At 40.8% G+C, this 27670-nt stretch overlaps 1 protein-coding gene and 1 pseudogene across 1 annotated transcript in view; both read left to right on the top strand.

Annotated features, from left to right (window-relative positions):
- The window catches only part of ST8SIA6 (ST8 alpha-N-acetyl-neuraminide alpha-2,8-sialyltransferase 6), a 137474-nt gene that overhangs the window by 86276 nt on the left and 23528 nt on the right, over positions 1-27670 (top strand). The window contains exons 5-8 of the mRNA XM_072955068.1: positions 18572-18716; positions 22138-22250; positions 24907-24999; positions 26154-26666. Of these exons, the coding sequence (XP_072811169.1) occupies positions 18572-18716; positions 22138-22250; positions 24907-24999; positions 26154-26622 (820 nt within the window). The 3' untranslated portion in view covers positions 26623-26666. The remainder of the gene's footprint in view (positions 1-18571; positions 18717-22137; positions 22251-24906; positions 25000-26153; positions 26667-27670) is intronic.
- Positions 8066-13875, top strand: LOC102531583 (SLAIN motif-containing protein 2 pseudogene; annotated as a pseudogene).

Here is a 27670-nt window from a genome sequence, read left to right as displayed (position 1 = left end):
TTACAGGGTAGCAATTTTATTAAATCTCAAATTATCCCCTCAGGTTTGGTTAGATTAAAATTTCTTGAAAATAACTTCGTCTTTCTTTGTGTTGGGTATATAAGAAAATATTCCATCGCTGTCTTAGTAGATTCACTGATATTTCTAAAATAACAGCCAATATATTGCTTTCATTTTTATTGGCGCTCCTTGGAGGGAAAAAAAAGCATTTTAAACAAAGTGATCTTCCAGATTGCATATCACGTATGTTAATTTTTTTACTGCATTATACTGTCAACTGAAATAAATGCACAGCCTGAAAGTTGAGAGTTACGGTTTTTTTGGCGGGAGGGCTTGAGCCAGGATGACAGCCTCTCAATCGCTCTGAGAAACTGCTCCAAAGAGTTAGGGGAGGAGCAAGGATATATAGGAATTTTATAACAAAGACCAGGTAGTCCGAACTTTGAAAGATTACTTGTTAACTGAAGGAAACCAGACATCTCACGTTAAGGAATTTAACGCTTTTCTATATACGGGAGGGCGCAAGCGTTTGGGCTTACTGAATTCATTCCTTTGACAAGCATCTAGCTATCTAGGGCCAGTATCCTGTCCTTTCTTATTCTGAGTCCCCTCAGGGTGCACCACTGTGAGTGGCTGCAGAGGCTGGGCTGCAGGCTTGTCTTCCCCAGGGGGTGCCGGCAGCCGCTGATGACTTGGTGGCTTCAGCATTCTTTATTTACTGATAGGCTTGCAGTAGTTTTCGTTCAACAATAGTTACATGATCGAGTGCCGTTTAATGACTTAGCTTTGTGAAAGGATATAAATTGCACAAATAGATGGATAAGGTAATCAATATTTTTCAAGAAATCGTAAAACTGAACAACCAAACTTCATTTAACCAGCAAAGTTTTCAGCTGTTTTCTGAAATATGGCTCCCAGAAGCAATGGCTATGGTTTGATTTTGGTTAGCATTTGCTGAGTTTAAACTACCCCCTCCCCATTCAATCAACACTTAACAGCATTATGCCCCAGGCATTTTGTTTTGTAGCACAGATTTCTTGGGGGGAAGCAAAAGTCATCTCTACCAGAAGCTTCTTTTGATTATACAAAAAACTGTGTTCATTTTTCTGAACCTCTGTTCTCCTCCTTCTCATTCCCTTTAAATGTTTATGATTCATCTAGGGTGACTATGATGACGGCTCAAAGCAATACTTTTTTTTTTTAAATTTAAGATGTTTGCATTTGATGATAGGTGTTTTGGGTCAGTTGTCAGATTGAAAAAGCTTCTTTTCCTCGTTTCCTCTGTATCAAGACCATTTTTCACTGTTAACATCCTGTCTTATTATCTTCCATCCGTCACGCCGTACAGCATGCCTGTGCATTTAGAGAAGCAACAAAAACCACACCATGTCATTACGCCTGCCGTATTTAATGATAGAAACTGGCTCTTGTACATTTAAGGAACTCATTCCTCTATCAGTCTTCAGAATATAAACTTTGCCATAAAAGTGCATCAGACCCACACGGGATTCACTGATCTTCTGAATTTTATTTCAAAACGTGTTTCCCAAGTTGCACTCTGTGTCAACCATGTTGCTTTATTGTTCTATGTCAGAGAAGTCTTGTAGATTGCCCTACCTTTCAAGCCCTCTGCTCCTTGTCACATTGCTTGGGCTGTCTTCACTGGTACGTTGACATCATTTAAACACTGTTACAACGTTCCTGAATACATATAGATCTTTCTCCAGTGTTTTAGCATGTCTCCTTTACGTCTGAGTTGACATTTCAATTGAGTTCCTGTCCTTTGCCTTGACAATCATATTTGTTTTATTTTACCTTGGTTTACTTATGTTCTACTCAAATATATGAGCTCATCTCTCATAAACTTCAAAATAAGAATGTACACGTATAAGGGGAAAAAACCTCAGTCATCCAAGATGAGGACTGAATTTGGTCTTCATTCATTCTCTTCCTTAGCCTGAAACTAGGGTTAATCCCATGTCAAACATGGAATCACATACCTTCTTGGATTTTTCTATGAAATAGAACTTGGAGTGGGTTGAGGTAAAGCTAAAATTGTGAAATGAAACGGTCACTTATTTATTTTATATTTTATATATATTTCAGACTGGATAAAATATCCATTCTGGGTCAAGTGCCCGGGTTTCCTGCCACCTCTTTTTTTTTTTGATCTTCTGTAAATTGCCCCAGTTCCTTCTTTGCTTCTTCTCTTCTTTCTCAGTGCAGTGCCTCAGGGGTCCAGGGACACCTTGTGATGTCAGGTTTCCATGTTCCTTAATGTTCTCTCCCTCATCCTTCCTCAAAACTCCACTTTCTCCATGCCAGACCTCTACTGACACGGGATGTACTAACTCATGTTACGATATGAATGATTAATGGAATGGCTTTTCTGTCTGGCATGCTTTGCATTCATTCTGTATCTAATGGGATTCATTAAGGACCATCACTGATGTCTGACATTAATTCTAAATGTATGGGCCACTACACTTCCTAATTTTGTGAGAGAGCCAGTGATTCGACGGTAAAGCTCTATGATTAGTATCATGAATTAACCTGACAGCTATCAATTCTTCCATCCTACCTTTCAGAGCGATGCCAAACTGATCATCACACAAACTAATTACAGATCCCCTCTGGGTTGCTGGAAGTTCTCCGAGTGTTCTGGGAGGCTAGCTCAACCTCATGGATGGTTCTATTTTAATTTAGGCATAGGCATGTTGCTAAAAAGAAGTAGCGTCTTTTTGAAGCCCTTAATTCTTCCAATCTGTTGGAGCTGAAACAATGTTTTCCTGCCTTGTGAATCCCTGAGAATCCCTGGAATTCTTAGATCATCATATTCTTTTTTTTTTTTAATGGAAATACAGTCAATTACAATGTGTCAATTTCTGGTGTACAGCAGTGTCCCAGTCATGCATATACATACATATATTTGTTTTCATTTTTTTTCATTAAAGGTTATTACGAGATATTGAACATAGTTCCCTGTGCTATGCAAAAGAATTTTTAAAATATATTTTCATATATAGTGGCTAAATCTCAAGCTCCCAAACTTATCCCTTCCCATCCCCTTTTCCTGGTAACCATAAGACTGTTTGATTTAACAGTCTTTTAGTGTGAAACATCCTTTTAGTGTGGGAAACAGACATTCATTATGAGCCTGTTGATTCTTAACTTTCAATATTTTGACATGGCAGCTTGATTTTCTTTTTCTTTCACTCCTTACCCAAAGACTGTTTCTCCTCCACTACCCAACCGAAGCCTGGAAAGAGTTGTCTGTACTTGCTCTGTCTTCCACCCATATCTTTAACTACATCTTTTCACCTGTGGTCAGCAGTGACCCCCCCTGCAACAGCTAAATCCAAAAGGCGTTTTCTGTTCCCGTTTTGCTTGACCTCTCATGTCTCACAGTATTTTGAAATTGTAGCCTATTCCTTGCACCTTGAAAGATTCTCATACTTGGTTTCTGTGTCGCTCCATTTGTTTGTTTGTTTGTTTGTTTGTTTTTTGCTCCTTCCTCTTTATCTCCATATCAGTCCATCCTTGGGTTCTGTTTGTGTTTTGGAAAAGTCTAAAATGTGGGAATCTTTGTCAGCGCATAGCAGATACTCCATGACTGACTGTGGTTAGGGGGGGTCTTTTGGCTTCATCGCCATTTCTCCTTTGGATTATTGCAGTGACCGCCACCCTGGTCATCATCCACCACGCTGGTATCCTTCTTGTCCGTTGTCTATACAGCCGCCAGGTGGATTTTTTTAAATGGAAATTGGGCAGTGATCTGTGGTCACAACTCACTTCCATCACGCTACCTCTGCCCCAATCTGTTTGGATTCTGCTGCTTTTTAGTTTCTGTTTTTCTTTTAATTGCATTTAAAACAGAGACTAAACTCCCTTAAGGCCCTATATTGCTTGGCCACTACCTACTTCCTTGGCATTACTGGACCCCACACCCCTCCTGGCTCTTTTCTGCTCCACCTGTGTTGGTCTTCGGCTTCATCAGACGTCCGATCCTTGCTTCAGCCACGGAACTTGGCAGTTCTGTCCCCTTCTCCCTCCCCCACCTCCCCTGTTCATGTGTTTTCATCTTTCAGACCCCAAATCAGCCACCTCATGCTCAGGAAAGCCTTCCCCAAACCACCTGATGACTTCTTGGCCACTGTCCTGTAATGAGATTTTTCCTTCCTAAGACTGGTCCTATATGGGTTTTCATCATGTGTGTGAAATTAATTTACAGACCTGGTTACCTGTGATCCATGTTTTATAGAGTGAAAATTAATGATGATGGGAAAACATTTTCATCAGAAGGAAGCAAGACTCTTTCTAGATGGTTCTAAAAATGGGTCAAGACTCAGTACAGGAACTAGGAGCTGGAAAGCAGAGTCAGGTTTCTGGGCTCAGAGCGTAGGCTCAGCTTCATGCTGGCTTCATGCATCTTATTTTATTTACCTTTCTTGTTTGGTTTTCCATCGTCTTTGATTTTATGTTATATTTGGTCTCTCTATGAATGCTGAGTTCCCACTAGAACATGTTCAGGGCACCGTTTTACCTTGGACAGGAGACTTTTGGGCAGTTGGTTATCTGTGACATCGTTATCATTATTAGGCTAAACCACTTCTCCCAGCCAGTCTCTTTGCTGGTATGGTGGAGATGAGATCATGCCTTCTTCCATGAGCCTTTATGAATATTCAGTATGTAAAATGTTCAGTACAGAGTCCGTTATACATTACAGTCTCCATACTTGATCACTATTATCATTATTATCATGAGTTTATTGTCATTTTCCTAGCTTACAATGAATATTTTACTTAAAGTAGTTTAAACTCTTGGCATCTGTAATAAATACAGCAAGTCCATGGGTAGCAATAAAGCAGTTTCAGGTCTGATTCTCTGCCTGGGGAGACCTGTAAACATTTGTAAGCCCCATGTTTGCTTTTGTGATGCATTTTTTAGGGATTAGACAGTGCATTTGATGAGGACCAGCCCTTTCTATTTGGTTTGCTTTATTTGAACTTGTCTTTGATCTTTTCTTGATGGAAAATAGGTCACACAGAGCAGGAAGTAATGAGCTTCAGCTTTCTGGGTTGCAATCTTCCTGTGCATTCTTCTTTGCAGCAGAAAAGGACTTACCTTTACAGGAACAGTCTGTCTCTTGTCCCTCCCTTTCAAGACAGCTGGTCAGATTGTGTTTGGTGACTTGCTCTCAGGTCCCTCAAGGAATGACTGAGTTGCCTGGAAATTAATCAGCCTGATTATAGGCAGAGCACAGAGCTACACATCTCGTTCTTTTCACAGAATAGTTAGTCCCCTCCCTCCCCTATTTGGAACTAAATAAAGGGCTGGTAAGCTCAGGGTAGGACTGGATAATTCTTTTCTATTGGGTGAAGCCTGAGAGCAGAGATGAAAAGTCAGGATGTGGAGGGAAACCAGAAGCCAAAAGCCAGAATATAAGTGCACCGTTCCCAGAGGCCAGGTGGAAATAGAAGCTGAGTTTGTGTCTGAAGCCAAAAACACAGAAGATGCTGAATTCCTCAGCGAGCTGTGGGAGTGGTCCTGGAAGAGTGCTTGAGATGTAACCCACCGCAGTGGCTTCTGGGAGCACGTACGGCCCATTTGTCCATGTGAATCAGGCTCATTTAACAACCTGGCCTCCTACCTGTCCCTCCATCCGTGCAAGACAGCGACTCCCGCCTGTAACCCAGAAGAAACCCTTTACAATAACACCTGCATCGCTTGTCAGTGAAGTGTGCAATTAGGACTTGGTTTGGTTAAGTTTAAAGATCAGGAAATAATGAGACCTTTTATAAAAGAAAGTGATGTAAATGCAAAATAGACAGGAAACATTTTTCCTTCGGAGATGCTTCACTGAACAGTGTATTGGTGCAATTACACGTAAGACTGATTCAGCATTAGAATAATAAATCTCTGTTTTCGTCGGATTCAGAGTGTAACTTCAGCATCTGAAATAATGTTGCCAGACAATGTCTGCAAAAAGGAAAAAAAATTTTCTTACTCCTCTTTTTTCTTCCTCTACGAAATATCTCACCAAATACAAGTATCAACGAACAGCTCCCCATATTCTTCACACACTGGATAATAATGGCAGTGACCTTGATTTTTTTTCCCCTGTCTGCAGAGTCAGATATTTTCAGAAACCCTAATGTTCATCTTAACAGTTGATTCTCTATCTTTAGAACTTGTTTTTTTCCACACTTATGTCATTGGCTGTTGATTTGAATGTAACACTTTTTTTAAAAAGGCAGGAGCCAGTCTTGTGATCGGGCAGCAGGAGGGACCCGAAGAAGTGGTTTTGGTCATAGTTTTTGCTCATTCACAGTGACTCTGAAGCTCACAGTGACTCTGAAGCCAGCCAAATGGTGGGACATCCCTCCTGTTTTGGGAGACCGCACAGCCCTGCTTTTTCACAGTGTAACTTCTGGTTCCACTGCTGCGGTGTGATCTCATTTTCTCTCTGAGTCTTAGGATGAATGAAGATGATCACAGGTCACTCCTGCACTAGGAAAGGGCCATTCCCACCCTACCCCGTTTTGTTGAAGCTTCTCCCTGCGTCAGGGAGGGCACCACCCTCTCCCAGGATCAGAAACTTGTGTATCACCCTTGACATCTTTCCCTTTGGTGCCCATCTGCAGTCTGTCAACAAACTTCAAGTTTCACATCCTAAATATGTTACAGAGTGATCTACTTTTTTTTTTCTGTCCCCTCCCACAACTTGGGTCCAGTTTACCACGATGGTTAATTTTACATGTCCCCCCGACTAGGCTGTAGCCCTCAGTTATTTCATCAAACGTGCATCTAGGCATTGCTGTGATGGTGTGCTTAACACCTACAATCAGTTGACTTTAAGTAAAGGAGATGACTCTGGATAATGTGGGTGAACCTCATCCAATCAGGTGATGTCCTTTAGAACAGAGACCGAGGTTTCCCAGAAAAGAAGAAATGCTGCTTCGAGACTGCAGCCTCAACACTTGTGTGAGTTGCCAGCCTGCCAGCTGCCCTGCAGATTTTAGACTTGCCAACCCCCACATTGTGTGGGCCAATTCCTTAAAATAAATCTAGATAGATGGATAGATAGATATCAATATTGATAGACTCTTGGTTCTGTTTCTCTGGAGAGCCCTAACTGACATAGTTACTCTGTCTTTTTTTTTTTAATTGAAGTATAGTCAATTTACAATATAGTATTCATTTCTGGTGTGCAGCGTAGTGATTCATTTATACATATACACACACACACATATACCACATACATACCTATATATGTGTGTGTATATATGTATTCCTTTTCATATTCTTTTTCATAATAGGCTATTACAAGGTACTGAATATAGTTTTCCCTGTGCTATACAGTAGGACCTTGTTGTTTATCTATTTTATATATAGTAGTAGTTGCAAATCCCAAACTCCCTTTTTATCCCTCCCCACCCGCATCCCCCGTGTAACCGTAAGTTTGTTTTCTGTCTATGAGTCTGTCTGTCTTATAAATAAGTTAATTTGCATTGTATTTTTTTTTATTCCAGGTATATGTGATACCATATGGTATTTGTCTTTGGTTTACTTTACTTATGGTAAAGTATGGCAATCTCTAGGTCCATCCATGTTGCTACAAATTGCATTATTTCATTCTTTTTTATGGCTGGATAGTATTCCATTGCATATATATGCCACGTCTTCTTTATCCTATCACCTGTTGATCCCATTCCTGGGCATATATCCAGAGGAAACTCTAATTGGAAAAGACACGTGCGCCCTAGTGTTCATAGCCACACTACTTAAAATAGACAAGACCTGGAAGCAACCTAAATGCCCATCTAGTTGTCTTTTAATTGTTACCTAGTTATCTCTTAACCAGTGTTCTGGTTATCTATTGCTGCATAATAAATATCCCCCAAAACCAAATCTTGATGACTTAAGGGGACAATTTCATACTCTCTCACTGTTCCATTGGCTGAATGAGCTTAGCTGGAGCTTCATCGAGGGCTTTTGTATGGTTCTAGTCCAGTGGTGGCTGGAGCTGAATTCATCTAAAAGCTTGCCTTTGCTGACATCCGTGATGGCTCCCTCGCACAGCTGGCAGGTGACCTTGGCTTTGGTAGGAGTTCAGCTAGGGCTGCCAACTACAGCAGCTTCAAAGGAGCCTCTGCCGGTGACTTGTGCCTCTTACAACATGGTGGCTGGGTTCCCTGAGTCCAAAGAGTGAACATACTAAGAACCCCAAGCAGCAGTCCCAAGACTTCTTACGACCTAGCTTTGGAAATCCCAGTGCCACTTCTGCTGTGTTCCCTTGGTCGAATAGTCATGAAGGCCAGCCCAGATTCAAGGGGAGGAGCTTTCAATTTCACTTCCTGATGTGAGGAGCAATGGGAGTGTGTAGGGACAGAAGGGATTGGTGGTGACCATCTTTGGAGACCATCTTCGATACTGGATCACTGCCATGTCCTTCTCACTGATCACACCACCTTGTTCAGACCCTCCTAATCTGTCCTCCTCAGTGAAGCCAGGGGACACTCCTAAAATACGTATCTTATTATATCACTACTGTAACTAGACCTCCAACAACTTGTTCTTTCCCGTAGAAGGAAGCCAGATTGTTCACTTCCTCTTGCTTCTAAGACTTCTGGTGGTGTAGTTCTGCAGTATTCTCCACCTAGTACTTTCTCTCCCGACCTAGACAGAGTTTCTTTCAGCATTTTTGCATGTTCAGTGCTCTTTGTCCCCCCGGCTTTCACACTCCTTGTTCTCTGTTTCTCAAAGTCTTCCCCACTCTTTTCTCTTTCTCTTGCCTTACCTGGCTACCCTCTACTCATCTTTGGTTTTCAGCCTAAGCTTTGCTTCTTCTGGGGAGCTGAGCCCTGACACCCCAGGTTTAGATTGGATTCCTATGTCCTCCTGCCTGGAGGGTTGGCCCAGGTCTTGGGTTTGCATGAATGTGTAATTGGACTTAGTTAAACTTGCTTTCACTTTGCATTATTACTGAATTAGCAAAATGAAAACACAAGATTAAGGATTCAAGTGAGCGAATGGTTCTATTCAGATTAGCACCTAAAGTTCTTGTAGTTCGTGCAGCCCTTGGGAATGAGTGAGCTCACATCTCAAACTGCAGGCTCCTCGCCTTATTGGCAGCTTGCCAGTCTCCACAGTTCGTGCTGCAGTCACAGAGGGAGGCTCCCTTGGGCTCTAGTCTCACCCTTCCGGATTGTTTTTCTTAAGCATCAGGGGTAACAGCAGGCCCAGCATGACCAGCCCAGGTCCTCAGCCTCTGCTTCCCTCGTCGCAGTGGAGGACTGATGGCATAATGATGTAATCGCTGGCTCTTGTTTCTCTCCCACTAGGTGACAAGCCTTTCCTGGGCACTTAATTTTGCCTATTTCCTGTCATATCCCTGGTACTGAGACCAGTGCTAAGAGCTTGATTTGCTGAATAAATATACACATGAATGAATGAATAAATGGAAGAAAGAAAGAGAGCAAGAGAGAGGGAAAGAAAGAAAGAAACAAAAGAAGTGGAAGGAAGGAGGGAAGGAAGGAAGAGGAAGGGGAAGAAAGGAAAAGAAAAGAAATCTTTGGCTTACCCTGAACACTGTTCCATGTCACTAAACTTGGTTCCCAACTCTACCTTCTTGGTGTTTGCTGTTCATATCTGTTCTCGTTAGCGTCACACTTGATCATTTTCTTAGAAGTAGTGTTTGGTTCCCAGCCCTAAGCAGTCTGTTGCCTGGGCAGGAATTTTGACCTTGACCTTGACTCCTTGGACCCCAGTTCCAGACCCTTAGCCCTTTAACCTGTGGCCAGCTGGGCCTCCTTCTGAGGGAGGGATTTGTCTTCATGATGTTCTTCTCAGTCTCCCCCTAACCCTCAACTTCCCCGGTAGAATTCATCCATTTCACAAGTACTCATCAAAAGCATCTTGATATTTAGTTCTTATTTTGCATATAACCCTGGAAATTCAGCACAGTTTAGAAATATTTAATCACAATTTACAGGATGTCTCAAGAGGTAGCTATTTGCCCCTGAAGGTCATGGAGTTTATCTACAAGTCTTGTGACAGTGGCTGTGTGGGCTGCAATTTTAGTTTGCTTTCCCCTTAACCTTGTTACCTCTCTTCTGCAGTTACCCATAATATAAAAACTAGAATGTAAAAAGTATTTTCTGAATTCATTGAATAGCTTTCTCTTCTTTTTCATGAATTTAGAAGCTCAAGACTACAACATTCTCATTGCTCTCTAGAGGGGGAATGAGATTGTCCTCTGCTTACACAGCCTTCTGTGGATAGACTTTTCCTTGCAATTCAGCCACACTTTACACAGAAAAGATCCCCTGATTTTGTTGACCTTTCCCTCTTGAACAGAGTTCACCAACTGTTAATCACCTTTGTTGCTTTGCCCTGAAGCCTTCTTCCATTTTCTACATCTCACCTAAATTGTGGTGCCCCACGTTCAAGACGACAGTAAGGACAGGGTCTCTTTTATTCCTTGAGATAGTCCCAGGGTCTAGCATGGTTCCTGAAGCACTGACTGCTCTTGGTGAATAGTTGTGAGATGCGTGAATCCCTCTGGGGGATGTTGAGGGCTAGGGGGAGCCTGAGAAGGGCATCGTGTGACAGAGCCATTGTCCTGTCTCCTGCAGCCTTAGTTCATCCCTTACCCTTGTTCTGTCACCTACTCAGTAGATCTTAAATCTTCCCCACCCAACCCTTTTCACCCTTAGATCACTTGCTTACTGTGGGCCCTTTCAGTCTTTACCTGGATAAGCTCTAACAACAGTTGGCCTTCCTCCTTCTGGTCTTCCACCACCAGCCATCCTCCATTACCCCAGTGACTGTTCCCGAACACCAGCTTATTCATTCACTGAACAGATATTTATCCCGTGACTCCTGTGTGCTGGGCATGTACTAACACCTTCACGAAATCTTCCCTTTGCCCCCGGTTAGCTGAAGTGCCCTTCCTCTGTGTACTTACCATGCTTCTTCTCACGTCAATCTGTGTCATATTGAAAGTATGTTGAAGTACCCATTACATTTTGTGTCTGTCTCTTCTGATGTCATTCAGCTCCCTGGAGAGCAGAGTCCATCTGTGCTTTACGTATTTTTGTATTTAATAACTTATAAGTTGTAATCCTCATGACCTTGAACCCTAGAGAATGGATCCCAGGAAAGGCAGCTTTTTATTAATACTTGGAAGGTGCCTGTAGCCTCTGCCTCACCCTGGCTGCCCCATATCTCATTAGGGAGTCTTACAGAGTTTGATAAACAGAAGAGAGGCCTGTGGGCTCTGGGCTGGGACACTTAGGTGGTTAGTATTCAGAGTGTCCTACAGTGTCTGGTACACAGTAAGCCTTAAGCAGTCATTAACATTTCATGGAAATCCAGGAAGCATCCCATTTAGAACTAAAGAAGAATTTTGACCTGGGACTTGAAATGAATCAAAAAAAAAAAAATCAAAGATAAAAACCAAGGAAACACTCAGCGGTCTACAGTGTGAAAGAAAAAGGAACTTCTGCAATTTGAACAAAAATCGCTTTTTCAAAACTTTATCATTAGACCAACTGTGACACAAAGATGATTTTGCACATTTTCAGATTCTGCCTTTATAGATCAAGGCTGAAAGTATTAAGCCAGATTCTCCTGGGACCAACTGACTTCTTGAGCGTTAAGCCCTTTTGGAAGTAGGTGGACTCTTTCCAGTTCTGGAACTCAACACAGTTAGAGGGTCCCCATGCTTTTCCTGGGGGTGGAAGAGAGCTTTCCTTTTGGAGCTGGACTGCGTGGAGGAACTTGCTGAAGGTACGACACGGCAAGAGTAAGGTCATCATCGCTGTCCACGAGACCGGCGCCTGGCCCTCTCAGCGCCAGCCCGCGGCCGCGTCCACCCTCGAGGCTCTGAGGTCGCCGACGGTCCCCGAGTCCCGGAGCCGGCGCAGACGAGGCGGCTCGGCTGCGGCCGGCGGCGCTTCGGGACCGGAGCAGGGGGGCCCTGGCGGTGGGGCTTGGCCCCGTGGCTTTTCCCCTGTGGCCGTGAGTTCGGGCGGGCGGCGGGCGCGGCGGGGCCGGGCTGGAGGACGTCCACTGCAGTGTGCACGCGGGCCAGGAGGTGCGGAGGCGGCGGGAGCTGATGGAGAAGCGGAGAAGCGGAACGAACAGCTGAGGAGCCGCTCCGGGGCCGAGCAGAGCAGCGCGCGGCTCCCCGGGCCCGGCAGCCCTGCCCTGTCCGCGCCGGCGGGTCCACTCCCTGCTCTGGCGCCGCGGCCCCTCGGGGCTTCCCCTTGGGCCTCCGCGTCACGCCGGGCAGCGGGGCCGGGGCGGGCCCAAGGCGGGCGAGGAGCGAGGGGCTGCGGGACGCCACCTCCTTGCTGGCAGCGGGCGAGGGCGGCCTGCTGGACCAGGTGGAGCCGCTGCGGCCCGAGGAGCTGGAGCGCCTGTCAGGCTGGGAGGAGGAGGAGGGGGAGAGCTGGCTGTATTCATCACCAAAGGAAAGACTTACACCAATGCAGAAATCAGTTAGTGCATTAGTTTGGTGCAGGCAAGTTTCGGATTACCCAAGTCCTGATGTTGACTGCGCTGAAAGTCTCTTATCCACAAACTTGATCAAACTATGTCAGCGCTCAAGAGGCAGAATTTATATAATAATCCTTTCAACTCCATGAGTTACACAAGTCCTTACAGTCCAAATGCCAGTAGCCCATACAGCAGTGGTTTTAATTCTCCATCCTCACCGCCAGTGCGACCTCCTATAGTCAAACAGCGAATACTGACTGGAAATTCAGGTAATTTGAAAAGTTCATCAGACAGAAATCCTCCACTCAGTCCTCAATCCTCTATAGACAGTTAAGTTCTTCAGAATTAGATGAAGGTTCAACTGGACCCAATTATAAGCTAAACGATGTAACTGATGTGCAGATTCTAGCTCGGAGGCAGGAAGAGTCTCTGGCAAGAATATGCAGCCACCACATCTCGTCACGGTTCTGGTTCATCTTGCAATTCTACAAGACGGAGTACGTTTAGTGATTGGGAACTTGATGCACAAAGTTTAAATGATGAAGATGACAATATGCATCATGCAGTATACCCTGCTGTTAACAGGTTTTCACCATCACCACGCAGTTCTTTTCGACCATCACCTAAGCAGTCACCCCAAAATTCACCTCGTTCTCTATCTCCTGCTCGGGGAATAGAATATAGTAGACTGTCCCCACAGCCTATGATTAGCCGCTTACAGCAACCTCGCCTTTCACTTCAAGGCCATCCCACAGATTTGCAGACAACCAATGTTAAAAATGAAGAAAAACTAAAGCGCAGTCTTCCAAACCTGTCCTGCACATCTAATACACAAGTTGACTCCGTGAAAAGCAGCAGAAGTGACTCAAATTTTCAAGTGCCAAATGGAGGAATACCTCGCATTGCAACCTCAGGCTTCAGCCATACCTTCTCCAGGCAAATTCCGCTCCCCTGCAGCACCATCTCCTTTGGCTCTCCGGCAACCAGTAAAAGCATTTAGTAACCATGGCTCTGGTTCTCCTGGTAGCCAAGAAACAACACAACTTACGCAAACCACCTCCTCGCCTGGGCCTCCCATGGTTCAGAACACAGTCCCAGCAGATCCTCCGAGCAGTATCAACAGCACTGCTCTGACCAGACCTGCAGGGACAGCCATGCTGAGAAGCTGCCTGCCCAGACCCAGTGCCCCTTCTGCGGGGGGTATACCAGTGACTCGCAGCAAACTTGCACCGCGTGTTCACAGATCCTTGCCAGCTCCTAAAACCTATGGCAGCATGAAAGATGACAGTTGGAAAGATGGCTGTTATTGACCAGCAAAAACAAGAATGCAGAGGTCCACAGCTTCATGGATACCCCTTCACCAGGCTAAAAGACAACTTTTATATGCAGACTGTTCAGGTAAGAGACTTGCGATTTATAAAATCCCAGCTCTCTCTGTCTTAATTAGCACAGACTGTCAGAGATGATCAAGCATCACTTTAATGACATTTAACAGCAGATGTGTTTGGTAATCATACAGTCACTCCATGGAATCACTTTCAGTTTTGTTTAATAGAAACTAAGTTGATTTTTAATATTTGACAGAGGCCGATATCTGGGCAAAAAACTTAATGGATGCCAAAGAGAAATGCCCATTTATAAATGAGAGAGTACCTTTGTGCACAAGAAAATGGTGTATTCAAGCTATCCAAAACGTCACATTCAACCTAATTTACTGTATAAATAGTATCAATAAATATTTGTGTTAATGAGAACTGAAAAAAAAAGTAAGATCATCATCAAGCCACAGGTTTCTTTTCCATTAACTCCTGGGGCATGTTGACTGGACCACGTGATAACCTTGATCCCATTGGGGACCATGTACATCCTCCATGTAAAACAAGAGCCTTGAATGTCTCAGTTATAGAGAGAGTTTAAAGCATTTATATGTAAAATCTTTGGGTTTTGTCGGGACCAGTTTTCAAAGAGGTGTGACCAGCATTATTTGGGGAACCACTGTGTTGTCTTAGTGTCATTATGGAAAGAACCCTAACGGAAGAAGCTCAGGTGAGAACGTTACCCCCATCACAGTGTACTCTGGTATAAATTGCAGAGATGTGATTGTCAAAAGACATATCTTGGAGTCGCTAGCTACCTGGGTGCCTTGGTCCTATCATGTAAACTCTCTCAACTCCAGTTTTCTCATCTCTAAAATGGGAATGATTGGATGGACCTAGAGATGATCATACTAAGTGAAGTAAGTCAAAGAGAAAGAGAGAGACAAATATATGATATCACTTATATGTGAAATCTAAAAAAATGAAATAAATGAACTTCTTTACAAAACAGAAACAAACTCACAGACATAGAAAACAAATTTATAGTTACCAAAGGGAGAAGTGGGGAGGGATAAATTAGGAGTTTAGGATTAGCAGGTACAAACTACTATATATAAAATAGATAAATGACAAGGTCCTACTGTAGAGCACAGGGAACTATATTCAGATCTTGTAGTAACTATACTTCAGTTAAAAAATAATAAAATTGGAATAATTGTATTTTCTACCTCCCTGGTTGCTGTGGGAATCAGATGTCATGAAGGGTGTGAAAATTCTCTGGGAAGTGTACGGTGCTTTACAAGGGTAAGTAAGCTTTGTGCATACTGATCTGGTTGGATAGTTAACTGTGCATTGGAGAGAGCGAGCCTTTTGACTCCGTGTGCCAATTCAAATGCTAATCCCTTCTGGAAACACCCTCACAGACACCCCCAGAAATAACGTTTTAGCAGCTATCTGGGCATCGATGTGGCCTGGTCAAGTTGACACATAAAATTGACCATCACATCTAGTTAATACCAACAGTGTCCTTCATTTCTTAAGGTCCCTTGCTCTTTTTACCAATTACCAATAAACAGTTACACATTACCAATAAACAGGAAGGAGGAAACAGCCATGTCGGTTATTGTGAACGCAGCTAGTTGACTTTTGAGTCACCAAGGATCAGAACTGACTCTCTTCTTAAGGATGATGGGAAATGGAAGAGGAAAAATAGAATTCTGTTTTATTTTGTTTATTCTAAGCATCTCAGCTTTATACTAAACTCTGGTTATTACAGGGGTCTTTACCACGTGGATGAGCTGAAGGGTGACAAAGAACATAGATTTGTAATTCCGCTACTGAATATTAAGGCTTAAAAAGTCCTGTTGGTCAGTGACTCCATGTAAGCTTCAGAAATGACATCTTGGATAATTATTCTGATGCTTTTCCTGGGAAGTTACTATGAGTGATTTGGTGTTTAACATTGATTTTTTTATAGTGATTTTTTTAAAAGTGCAAGGGAGAGATGGCTGAATCAGTTCTGGCACATTCATGCACTGGAACTCTACTCCAGCAATAAAAAGGAACACATTACCAATAAACACAGCAAAATACATGAACTGCAAAAACATTTATGCCAAGTGAAAGAAGTCTTATACAAAAGCATATATATGATATGATTCTGTTTGTATAGATTCTAGAACAGGCAAAATTAATCTTTGATAAAAAATAATCACAAACGTGGTTGCCTTGAGATGAGGGAGGGCTGGAAGTAAACTGGGAAAGGATCTGAGGGAATTATCTGCGGGGTTGGTAATATTTATATCTTGATAGGGAGTTGGGTTACAGAGATACACACTTCTCAAAACTCAGTGAACGCACTTAGAATTTTGTTGTATGTAAATTCTATCCCAAAATACAAACAAAATAATTATATACGTGCTGAAGTAATTAGAGGTGAAGTGGACCTGTAATCTACTTTGAATTGCAATAACTATAATAATAAAAATGGATTGGTGGGTAAATACACAATAAAGCACATACAGGAAAAAAATTACTTGCAGAATCTAGCTAGTAGTTTTTCAAGTGCCCACTGTCCAATTCTTTCAACTTTCCTGTAGGTTTGAAAATGTTATAATACAACCATTGAAAATATAATTTCAGGGAAAAAAAACTATTTAAAAACATATAAAGGGTAATCAGTATGTTCTTTTTGTAATGCAATATTCTTTCAAGTACAAGATATCCTTGGAGAAATCAAGTTACTTGTAAAAGGTGAATGAGAATATTCTGTTGCCTTTGTCAACATCTTGCATGAAAGAGACATTTAAAATTATAAACGGGGTAGGAAGGCAGAGAGGGTATGTCTCAGTGGTAGAGCACATGCTTAGCATGCACAAGGTCCTCGGATCAATCTCCAGTACTTCCATTAAAAAAATTAAATAAACCTAATTACCTCTCCCCACCAAAAAATAAAATTATTAACACATGAGGATTTCTGAGTTTGCAATAAATCACATGAATTGTTATGAAATTAAATTTATAATGAAAAATATCATGTTTCTGACTACACGTCATTTAATTTTCAATTTTTTTGTTAATCTTCATGAACTATCTTTTAGAAATGGAGGTTGTGTAATACAAAGTGGGATAATAAGCAGGTGATAGGATTCAATTAAGAAGGTACTATTTTAAGTATAAGCTATAGTATACGCTGGCTGGTAATAAGTCATTTGGAAAAATCTTGATTTTAGGGTACAAATAATATCACAACACTGGCTTTTCATACCCTGAGGATTATTGGAATTCAAGAAGACTGGAACAGAATTGGAAACAACCATGACAGATTAGAGCACTGTATTCTTTCAGCAGAACCAAATTCGGTAGGAACGTATACAAAGTATACCAAAAAAACAATAAACGGTGTGGGCTGGGGACGGAGCACTGGTGAATCTGACCGGGTGTCAGTCCTGACCGCGGTCAGCTCTGCTCGCTGACTGTTCACCATTCCTTGTACTGTGATGGGACCCACCTTTCATACATATTTTTAAGTGAAATGGCGAAAGAACTAAATGTTTACAGAGGGGCAGGGTGACTTAAATAAATGAAAAGCTGATCTTAGGAACGTCTGAAGTAAGAGAATAGGAAATTCTTTCTAAATTCTTTCAAGATTGAAAAGGTTCGAGTTTTGCTTGATTTGTTACCGCTTTGAATTACGTGACGTATTTGTATGGAGAGATTCTAGGAAGAGCCGATCAGGGAAATGGGTTTAAGTTAAGAGAATTCAGTTGTGTAAATGACAGAGTCTCTTGACTTTTAAGATGGATTAAATTCTAGAATAGTTATCAAGAGATGCAGTGGAATCTCCATCCCTGGAGAATTACATAAGCATAATATAAATTCTGAGTGGTTCTAGATTCCCCTGCCAGAGGCTGGGGGCAAACTTAGATGATCCCTGGAAGGACCTTTGTGGATCTGCATTCTAACAATAATGTAATGGTTTTGAAATACAGGTTGATACCAAGTTATGTTTTTCTGGGCTTTCTGTAAGGAAGGGCAGCTTATATTAACATCACTTAAAAATTCACTGTATTGATGTACAGCACTGTGATTATGATTAGCATTACTGTATTGTATACTTAAAATTTGCTGACAGGGTAAATCTTAAGTATTCTTACCACAAAGAAAGAAGGAAAAAGATAACCATGTAAGGTGATGGATGTTTATTAGCTTGATAATGGTGATCACTGTATGCATATCAAAATATGAAGTTTACACCTGAATATAAACAATTTGTATTTGTGAATTATACTTAAGTGAAGCTCAAAAAAAAATCACTGTATTGAATGGTTCTTTTTTTTTTCATTGAATCATAATAAATGATTACATATCACTTTGGTGATGATTTGCTCTTGAGTTCCTGTACTTTTTATTGAAATAATTATAAGGTATTCTGTCATTTTCTTTTTGTTGTTAGAAAGAAGTTTTTATATTTAAACCATTGTATAATACGTATTTCCTGTTAGGGAGATGGTCCCTACCTGAATATAAGTATGTTTATGTTCTTTGCTGTTTTTTTCTGACCACATCACCATTTCACCATCCAGGGCCAGTTAGAATGGCATGAGATAAAAATGTCATCTCTGTGAATGACTTAGTCTTCTTTCTGAAATTCAATATGGCAAAATCGTCCTCTGCATTTTTCCATTGTAGTCTCTATTTTTGGCTTCTTAATCTTATTCCTGACTCACTCTTATCCTTATCCTTTGCAGAGCCAAACTTGCTTCCTGTTGTGATGCCATTCAAAACTTCATTGTTTCTCAAAATAACACTCCAGTTGGGACTAACATGAGTTACGAGGTGGAAAGTAAAAGCGAAATCCAAATCAGAGAGAACATTTTTGCTATGTTGCCAGTGGTGAGTGAAGATTTGTGTGTTTTGTTTTATTTGTGTCACCTTTCCAGGTGAGCGTTCTGTCAGATTAAGTCCCAGCATAACAATGGAGGAGCTGATGAGTTAAAGTGCCGCCCTCCGTTGTTCTGTTGTCTAACATCTGTATGGTGGTCCATATTCACAGGGCAGCTTTGAACGCTTGTGGTGCTGCAGGGGATGGTATTTACATAAGCTCTTGGAGCCCTTGTGTCTTGATGGCTCATCCTTGAGTGAGACGAGTTACTTGGACTTTCTACACAGTAATTACTAGGGTATGGGAAGTTGACCACTTTTTTCACCTGGAATAAGAGTCTTCCAGTTGTCAGCTTTGGTGACTGAATCAGTTCCTTCACGAAGAACTGTAGGTTTATGTGGCTAATCTTTGGGAAGCGAATACATAAGAATTTGTGGTCAGTAAACATAATCTTAACAAGCCAGGGATTTTTACCTAGTATGTTCCCTGATGTGACTCAAGCTCCTAGGACATTCCTCAGTGCATGTATACATCCATTACCTAGTTGTTAATTAAACTAGTGAGCATTGATTATATTGTAATGAGTACTGTTACAATATAAATCCAAATCTTGGGGGAAATTATTCTCATGAAGGATATCCTACTGCTTATAAACTATACTCTCAGGCATCTTTTTATGATATGATAAGAGCAGTGAGGCCAAGACAGTCTGGTCAAAATGGGATCATTTTATATCTGCAGTTTACCAACTGTAGAATATTCAGTTCTTGCAATTAATTCTATTTTGTTGGACCTTTGACTTCTTTCAACTATTTTACTGTCATGTAAGTTGTTCCAATTTTTTTAAAAAAATATAACAGTTCAAAGGAAGTATGATTTGCTGAGAATGAATGGAAAATCAATATAAAATGTTAGAGAAAAATATTGCAAACTTTCTAGGAGGGAAAAGGTAACTCCTACAGCATTCTAAAACTCCTCTCGTGATGCACTGAAATTACCAGTAGTTGGAAAGATATTAACTAAAGAATATTTATGTTGTCCGTCAGGGAGGGCCTTGGGGAGTTCCACAGAAAGCAACTCTTGGCAGTTTTTGCTAGTGTTTTCCTTGCTTTAGGCTGGCCAGGACAGAGGAGTGGCAGGTATTTTTGCTTCTAATTGACACTTTGAGAAGAATAACAACATAGGCTCAGTAATTCTGGCTGCAGTTAACAACAGCATCCATTTTCCAAATTGATACTAATGTTTAAAAACTGGGGGGAGGAAATTCTGAAGTCAGTGCAGTAAAGATCGCAAAGGGAGGTCAGTTTTATGTTGCTTCAATATCCCTCCCCATGGACACAGCATCTGACCTCTTTCCCACCTCGCTTCCTGCACCCCCCACCCTGCTTCACACTGCGGGGCTCACAGAGAGCAGATCAAAATAGATACTTCTGATTAAGTGTTGTGGAGTCACTTCCTCCAAAAACGTCACAAAGTTACTTGAAAAAAAAAACACAAGGTTGGCTTTCAACCAGAGTGAGTGACCAGCAAGGCAGCTGAATTGCACAGATTCACGTTTTCTTAGGCAGTTTATTTTAAGGAACATTGAAATTCTCATTTAAATTCTTCCTGAATGTGAGATCCCGAAACATATGGATTTTTTGTTCTCTGAGTTGACCAGGAAACCGGAGAAAACATTCATTATTCTGAGTGTTTAATTGGAGATGTTTCCCTCAATAGTCTTTTCTGTTGTACCATAAAGAGCCTATTTGCAGCCTGCCTTATCCATAAAATTCAGCATGTACGGTGATCCTGCTTAGTAAACACTGAAGACGTCTTCAGCTTGAACTTCAGTGACTTGAAATAGCCTGAGGTGTCTGGGAACCATTTATTTAAGAGCCAGGCACTCTGCTGGGCATTGCAGCTATACAGGGAAATACAGCACAGACTTAAATTAACACTTCACCCCCAACAAGTGCAACAAGTGCAGTTGTGTGATGTGTAGTTGGTTAAGACCATGGACCCTGAAACAGACTGCCGGGGTTTGAATCTCAGCTCTGCCACTTTCCATCATCCTGTCTGTAAAATGCTCACCAGATTGTTGTATGGATTCCGTGTATTGGTAAGTTACCCACTTGGAAAAAAATGCCTCTCGCATGAGAAGCACACGATTTTTCATCTTTTAGGGACAAACCTCGACATCCTAAAATAGAGTTATCATATGTTTAGAGTGAGGTAGGATCTCATGGGCAGCTCAGAGCCACACTGGTCCTGGGGTGTTGCCAGTGAGGCTGGTACACTGGGCAGGTAGGTGCACGCCCTGTTGAATAGCACTGTAAATACCCACACTGTGGCAGACTGTAGTTTACTAGTGGTTTAACAACCAGATGACAGAATTCTGAATATGTACTGGGTGGCTCCCATAAGCTGGTACCACTGGATTCCAGCACAGCATTGGGGTTGCACCAACGTGGCCACTGGGCCAGCAGACATCATTGAGAAGTGACATCCTTCTGTAGGAAAGGGCTAGGTCTGTAGGAAAAGGGAAAAGAAAATTAAAAGTAATAGACACACTCTGTGCCCTTGAGGACCTACATTTGAATTTAGAGACCAGGTAGGTGAATCAGGACCTGTTCATTGTGGACGTGTGAGCTGGGCCTCTTCCTTCTGGTTAAGGTCTCATCATTATTTCTGGAAAAGTGACCCACAAAGGCAAAGTGCACTGTCAAACTGAGCAGTTGTGTTTCAGACTGGGGAGGATTTGGTGAAAGTGGGAAGTCTTTAGGGGTCGGCCAGTTGGGTCCTTGGAGGAAACAAAAATGATTCCGGCCTTGGAGATGAACTTGAAATAAATCAGCACAGAGTTACTAGATCTCCCTGAAGCACCGTGTCTGGTCATTTGTGGAGATGACAGGCATAAATCCCCTGTCATCACCCAGCCTGAAGGTCCAACTATTTAAGAAAGACAACGAGCTTTCACTAAATTAGCTATTAATTTTATGGCCGAGAGTGGAGAATTTAATGCTCCTTTCTAATTGCTTTATTTTCTGGGGTTTTTTTTGTTGTTATTGTTTTTTTGCTGAAAATGGTCCTGTCTGTCGGAAAGATACCATGTGAGATTTTGCCATTCTCGTTTTATTTACTTAAGTATGTGATGTCAGATGTGTCAAATTACATCTTATAAACAAATATATTTTTATTATTACATTATATTGTGGGTGATATGCTGTATACTTCTTGCAAGAGAAATGAAATGTAGGTTTGCAGGATTTTTTAGGAACTTTTAGTCATAAGTTGATCAGTGTACAGTGGTGTCGCTACTTCTGCCCCTCTTTCTTGTTCTTTGTTGTTCCTTAGCAGGTGTAATAATTAAGCTGCTTGAATTAAGCTGCTGCTTTTTATGGTCCTAAAACTAAAGCCATCTCATGGCAGGTTTTCACTTTCTCCTGATAGTCTCAGCCTTTTGTGGAGTACCCCTACAATCAGTGCGCAGTGGTCGGAAATGGAGGAATTCTGAATCAGTCTCTCTGCGGAGCTGAAATAGATAAATCTGACTTCGTGTTTAGGTAAGATCTGTCAAATGGGTTTCTTTGAAATCCCAGATGAGTTGGATATTTGAAAGGAATAGGGTAAAGACACTCCATGTCCATTTTGACCTTTGAGCTGTGATGCTTAAGGCTACAGCTGATCTAGTGTGTTTCTTGAAATATTAAGTGGATCATGAGTTCCTCTGAATGTTGATATCAGAAGGGTAATAAAAATGTGCCACAGTCAATTTCCAGAAACCCTGCTTGAAATCATGGTGAAAGAGGATCTTCACTGTCAGACTTGTCAGAGCCTCCAGTGTATTAAGGATACCTTTCTTTCTTTCCTTTCTTTCCTTTCTTTCCTTTCTTTCCTTTCTTTCCTTCCTTTCTTTCTTTCTTTCTTTCTTTCTTTCTTTCTTTCTTTCTTTCTTTCTTTCTTTCTTCCTTCCTTCCTTCCTTCCTTCCTTCCTTCCTTCCTTTCTTTCTTTCTTTCTGTCTCTTTCTTTTTAAACAGAGCATTTCAAGTAAGTTTTGTTCTCAGATAATACTTGGAGCATGTTGACCTAGGCATTTTACAGCCACACAATATCATCGTTTATTTAGGTTTCTGGCTTGAAATATTTTTTAAAAATTGTGCAGCTTCTAAATTCTGGTCTTGTTACATGTTTATATCTCAGTTCAAGCAAGCTTGCAGAAACAGTAACAAAAAATGGTTTCCGTGTGTGTCTGTACTAACAAAGCAAGGGATAGAGCATCTCCACTTTCAGAATATATGGACAGGTGACTCATCCCTGTGAGGGTGGATTTCAGTTGAAATGCACCTTTTTTATAAAGTAAGTCAAAATTTGTTTCTTCCTATTTGGGAAGCACTGACTGCATACATCAGAAGAAATCCTTTGATCCTTATCGATTTAATGCTGCCCTTTTTAGCACATGAAAAAGAATTATAATTTTGAATCAGTAGCTCCCCCGAGTTTAATCTCATTTAGAATTTTGTGCTGAAGGGAATGGCAGAACCACAGACCTGGCAGTCCAATCATTATTGAATATGTTCCTTGTGATTAATGTGAAAGTGGCCAGTACCTGCGTGATTTAGCCATTCTGTTAAAGTACTCAGTATGAAAAAGCCATAATGATGATAAATAATTCTTCTTGTAATAGACATTTTATAGACTGAAAAATTCCCAAAACATCTATGGTGAGTGTTATGTCTAAACATCCATTTTACTTTATAGCAAATACAGGAAATACAAGGTTTTTGTTAGATTTAACAATCAGGGGAGAGGGAAAAAAAAAAAAGCCCTGAACAGCTACTTAATTTATACCTCTAAAACAAGCACATGTATTTCCAGATTCTACATTTGCTGATGCCAGGAATTTTTCTGAATACAGAGTTCCTTTTGATGTTGACCTTCCAACCTGAAAGGCCAAATGAAGGCTAGATGTGTTTGGTGGCATTAAAATCTATTTACTTTTTTAAGGCCAGATTTACTTTGGCCATGCATGTATTTCGTAGTTTATAAGCCCATCTGGAGACTACTTTCTTTAAAATTTTCCATTTCAAAAGGTCGAGAGCTGTCAGCTGCGTGTGTAAGAAATGGGAATTGGTGATGCATGGCTTTGCTGTACTGTGTGTGTACGGCACCTAACAGTTCCCCTAGGAGCCGCATCTGATACTATTGGGAAAATCACCTTTGAGTCTTCAAAAGAACGTGAGACTGTTCTAGAAGGTGGATTTGTTATAGGAAGCCCACTGATAAAGACATTTCTGTGGCCTATTATCGAAGATTTTCCCCAAGGTGCCACATTTAACCATGTTCTGATGTATTTTTTAAATCAGTGAGAGAAGTCCATGTTCTATATGGACTGTATTATCTGTATGTTTTATATCGCATAGAATAGAATCTTTCTGCTTCAGTCACATTACAGAACACCTCAGGTTTAAATAGCCTTCCTCACTGATGCTCCCTTTATATGGGCAGCTTTAAGGAAATGGTCTACTTGAAATTCTGTAAATGATACTTTGGGATCATAACCAACTCCCCGCCTCCTTTTTTTTTTTTTTTTGTGGCAGGAATGTATTTAGCCCCAAATTATAATTCTCAATTTGTTTTCCAATTTAAAAACAAATTAGCACTCAAAAGGAGATGAGAACATCAGTAGGAAAACATCATTATAAGAACCATTAGGGTTTTATTTATTAACAGCATGATTTGGTGGGAAAGTCCATATGGGAATCAGGAAATTTTTTTGGTTTTTTTTGTATAGCCTTTGCTTCTGGCAGACTCTATAACCCTTAGTCACAATGCCTCCATTTTTAAATATCTGTAAATTGGTGATCATACTATTGTGGGACTATAATTAATATAAATAATAATTTTAATAAAAGGATCATGAATTCTTCAAAAGCTACACAAGGTGTAATTGTCATTTCTTGCTTTGTTACTTATAAAGATCTTAATCAAAATTGAAAGCCTTTCTTCAAATTCATACATTTCATGCAATGTTGAAATGCCAACCAAAAGTTCAGTACTTATTAAATGGTTTTAAATGAAAATCAGATGAATTCTGAGATCTCTTAAGAGCAATGATTTTTCTCCAATGAGAAAGATCTCATGTATATGTGTGAATGTGTGTGTATGTACTTTTTTTTTAGAAGTTATATTTTGAAAATAGTTTTTCTTTCAAATTTCAGGTGTAACATCCCCCCAACCACAGGGAATGTTAGCAAAGATGTTGGCAGTAAAACCAACCTGGTAACTTTAAATCCTAGTATCATACGACTAAGGTAAGTACCTCCAAATTACATTTCTGTTCAAGAACGTTTTTTCATTAACTCTTAGTCTGAGCATTAATCTTGGTGCTGAGAGTGACTCCCAGTACAGATGGAATGGCTTTGGGGGAAATATGTAAGAATATATTATTGGTAATTTAGGTGTTGGCTCATAAGAAGTATGACTTCCAATGTCATAGTTGCTAATCAAACGAGAACTTATTTTACCTCCTCATCTTTTTTTAAAAGCAAAGTTCCTTTTTTCAGTGTTCTTTCAGAATTTTACTGCTATACTTTTATCTTGATAGCATTTTCTTGAAGAAAACTTAGTCTATTTAGAAGCTTTGGAGAGTAAGCCTTAGGAGAACCTGGCAAAAATCAAGTTTTCGGTTTGGGTAGTTTATCTCTGAAGGATAATTTCCATATTTTCTTTTCCGCACTGTAACTACTACAAAATGTCAGCTGTTTAATAAAAATCCCATTCATAGTTTTATTCTACAGTTTTCATCAAAAGTGACTAATAATTGTTATTAATAGTATGCACCCCTCAAATAGTTCTAGTATGTCTTAAGAGAATATAAAATATTGTTCCCATCTCCCCAGTGTTTATTTTCTAAACACACATAATCATAAACAGGATATTTACTGAGGTATTATTTAAATCAGACATCACAATCTGTGGAGGAAATTTTAAATGTGTGTGTGTACGCATGTAGACATTTTAGGTTTTCTAAATGAAACTGTTATTTTATAATAACATTTGTATAAGTTTACAGCTCAATGAATTCTTAAAAATGTATAGATATTTAAATATTGTCTTATGTTTGAGAAAACAGTTCAGCATTATGAATTTGGAAGGTGTTTCAGCATCAAAAAGTAACCCTAGGAAAAAATGACGTGAGTTGGAAGATAAAATAATGTAAAACAATGCATGCTGAGTGAAAGCATTGCCTCATAAGAAAGTAGGAAGCATAGATGTGCCGAGAGAGAGAAAGACCAGCCCCGATATGCACATGATGCTTGCTTAACGTGTCTTCTCTGAGTCTCCAGTTTATCTCAGTGATATAAATGGTTCTGCTTTTTGGCCAGTGGTGAATTCAGCCTCATGTCACCAAACCTGCTCATTTGAGTATTATTGTTAAAATTATGGTTTTTTAAAAATTTGGCAGATATGGGAACTTAAAGGAAAAGAAGGCAATGTTTCTGGAGGACATGGCCACCTATGGAGATGCATTCGTCCTTCTACCGGCATTCTCCTTCAGGGCCAACACCGGGGCCTCTTTTAAAGTGTACAGCACACTGAAGGAGTCTAAAGCAAGACAAAAAGTTTTATTTTTTCATCCCAAGTACCTGAAAAACCTAGCCCTTTTCTGGAGGACTAAAGGTGTGACCGAGTATCGCCTGTCCTCCGGCTTGATGATCACAAGTGTGGCGGTTGAACTGTGTGAGAGCGTGAAGCTGTATGGCTTTTGGCCCTTCTCTAAAACTGCAGAGAACACATCTGTCAGCCACCACTACTACGACAACCATTTACCTAAACGCGGTTTCCATGAGATGCCCAAAGAGTATAGCCAAATTCTCCAGCTCCACGTGAAAGGAATCCTCAAATTGCAGTTTAGCAAATGTGAAGTAGCCTAAGCAGAAGGTCTTAAAGTCGGAATAATTTTTATATAATGCAGTAGGTGAGTATCATGTTCCAAACACCAAAAGATGTGATTATAGGGAATAATAGGAAAAGTCCTGAAATTTGGTTGGATCAAAGCTCCCTGCTATGTTTGCAACCTCAGCATCTCATTTAATTGTTCTAATCATCAGTTTTTCTTCCTGTAAGATGGGGACCATGATATCTAACTCATATTAGGGAAATGTGATAATCTTTGAACACTCTTGGCAAGTATTTGGCATTAGGTAGGAACACAATGACTATTGCCTTGTTGATATTTGTAATAGCCATTTCCACCCTCACCAGACATAATAAAAGGCAGGCTGTCTCGAAGACCCTTTCTGGAGAGAACAGCTGAATTGCCAATATTCACTGGAGTTCTTTCTCCATCAGATCGTTTTATTGTCAGTAATATCTTTCTCACCTTTCTTCATGTCTTAAAGGGTGCATTTAAGAAAATTGTGGGTGATCTCTTAAACAAGAAACCCTTGGTTATTTAGGAATGAATTCTGTCTCTTTGTGTGCCTAATTGCATTCATTTGTGTCTTGAGCTGTGCTGACGTGGTGGTTAGATTAAGGCCAGTTCTTTTCCTCTTTTATCTACATTTTAAAGTCACTCTTTAAGTTCTAGTCACTTTCTGCCTCACGCCCAAGCCTTTTCCTCTCCCACTGACAGGATTTGCTTTACGAGTGGGAATAGTTACAATACTCAGTTATTCTTATCTGTTGTCTTGCCTCTGGGGCCCCTCATTCAATTGATTTGTTTTTAATGATTGAGCAGTGACTTCATGAGCCTTTCGCAGGCTCTGTGAGAGGGACATGAGATACTAAGTTCTGCAGGGGGACACAGATGTGTGTATTGTGAACTGTGATGTGCTGTTCTAATCGTTATCACAAAAGCTGAGTAAAGCACTACAAGGAACAGAGGCAAGAATCATCCAGCCAATTTCAATGGAATCAAACAGTAAAAGTTCTCAAACGGTATCAAAACACATTTTCTGTTTTGTTCCAAGAGGAAGAGTA

This window comes from Vicugna pacos, chromosome 35 (assembly GCF_048564905.1).
Source record: "Vicugna pacos chromosome 35, VicPac4, whole genome shotgun sequence".
Classification (NCBI taxonomy): Eukaryota; Metazoa; Chordata; class Mammalia; order Artiodactyla; family Camelidae; genus Vicugna; species Vicugna pacos.
Note: the sequence above shows the minus strand (reverse complement) of the source record. Positions and strands in the feature narration are given on the sequence as shown.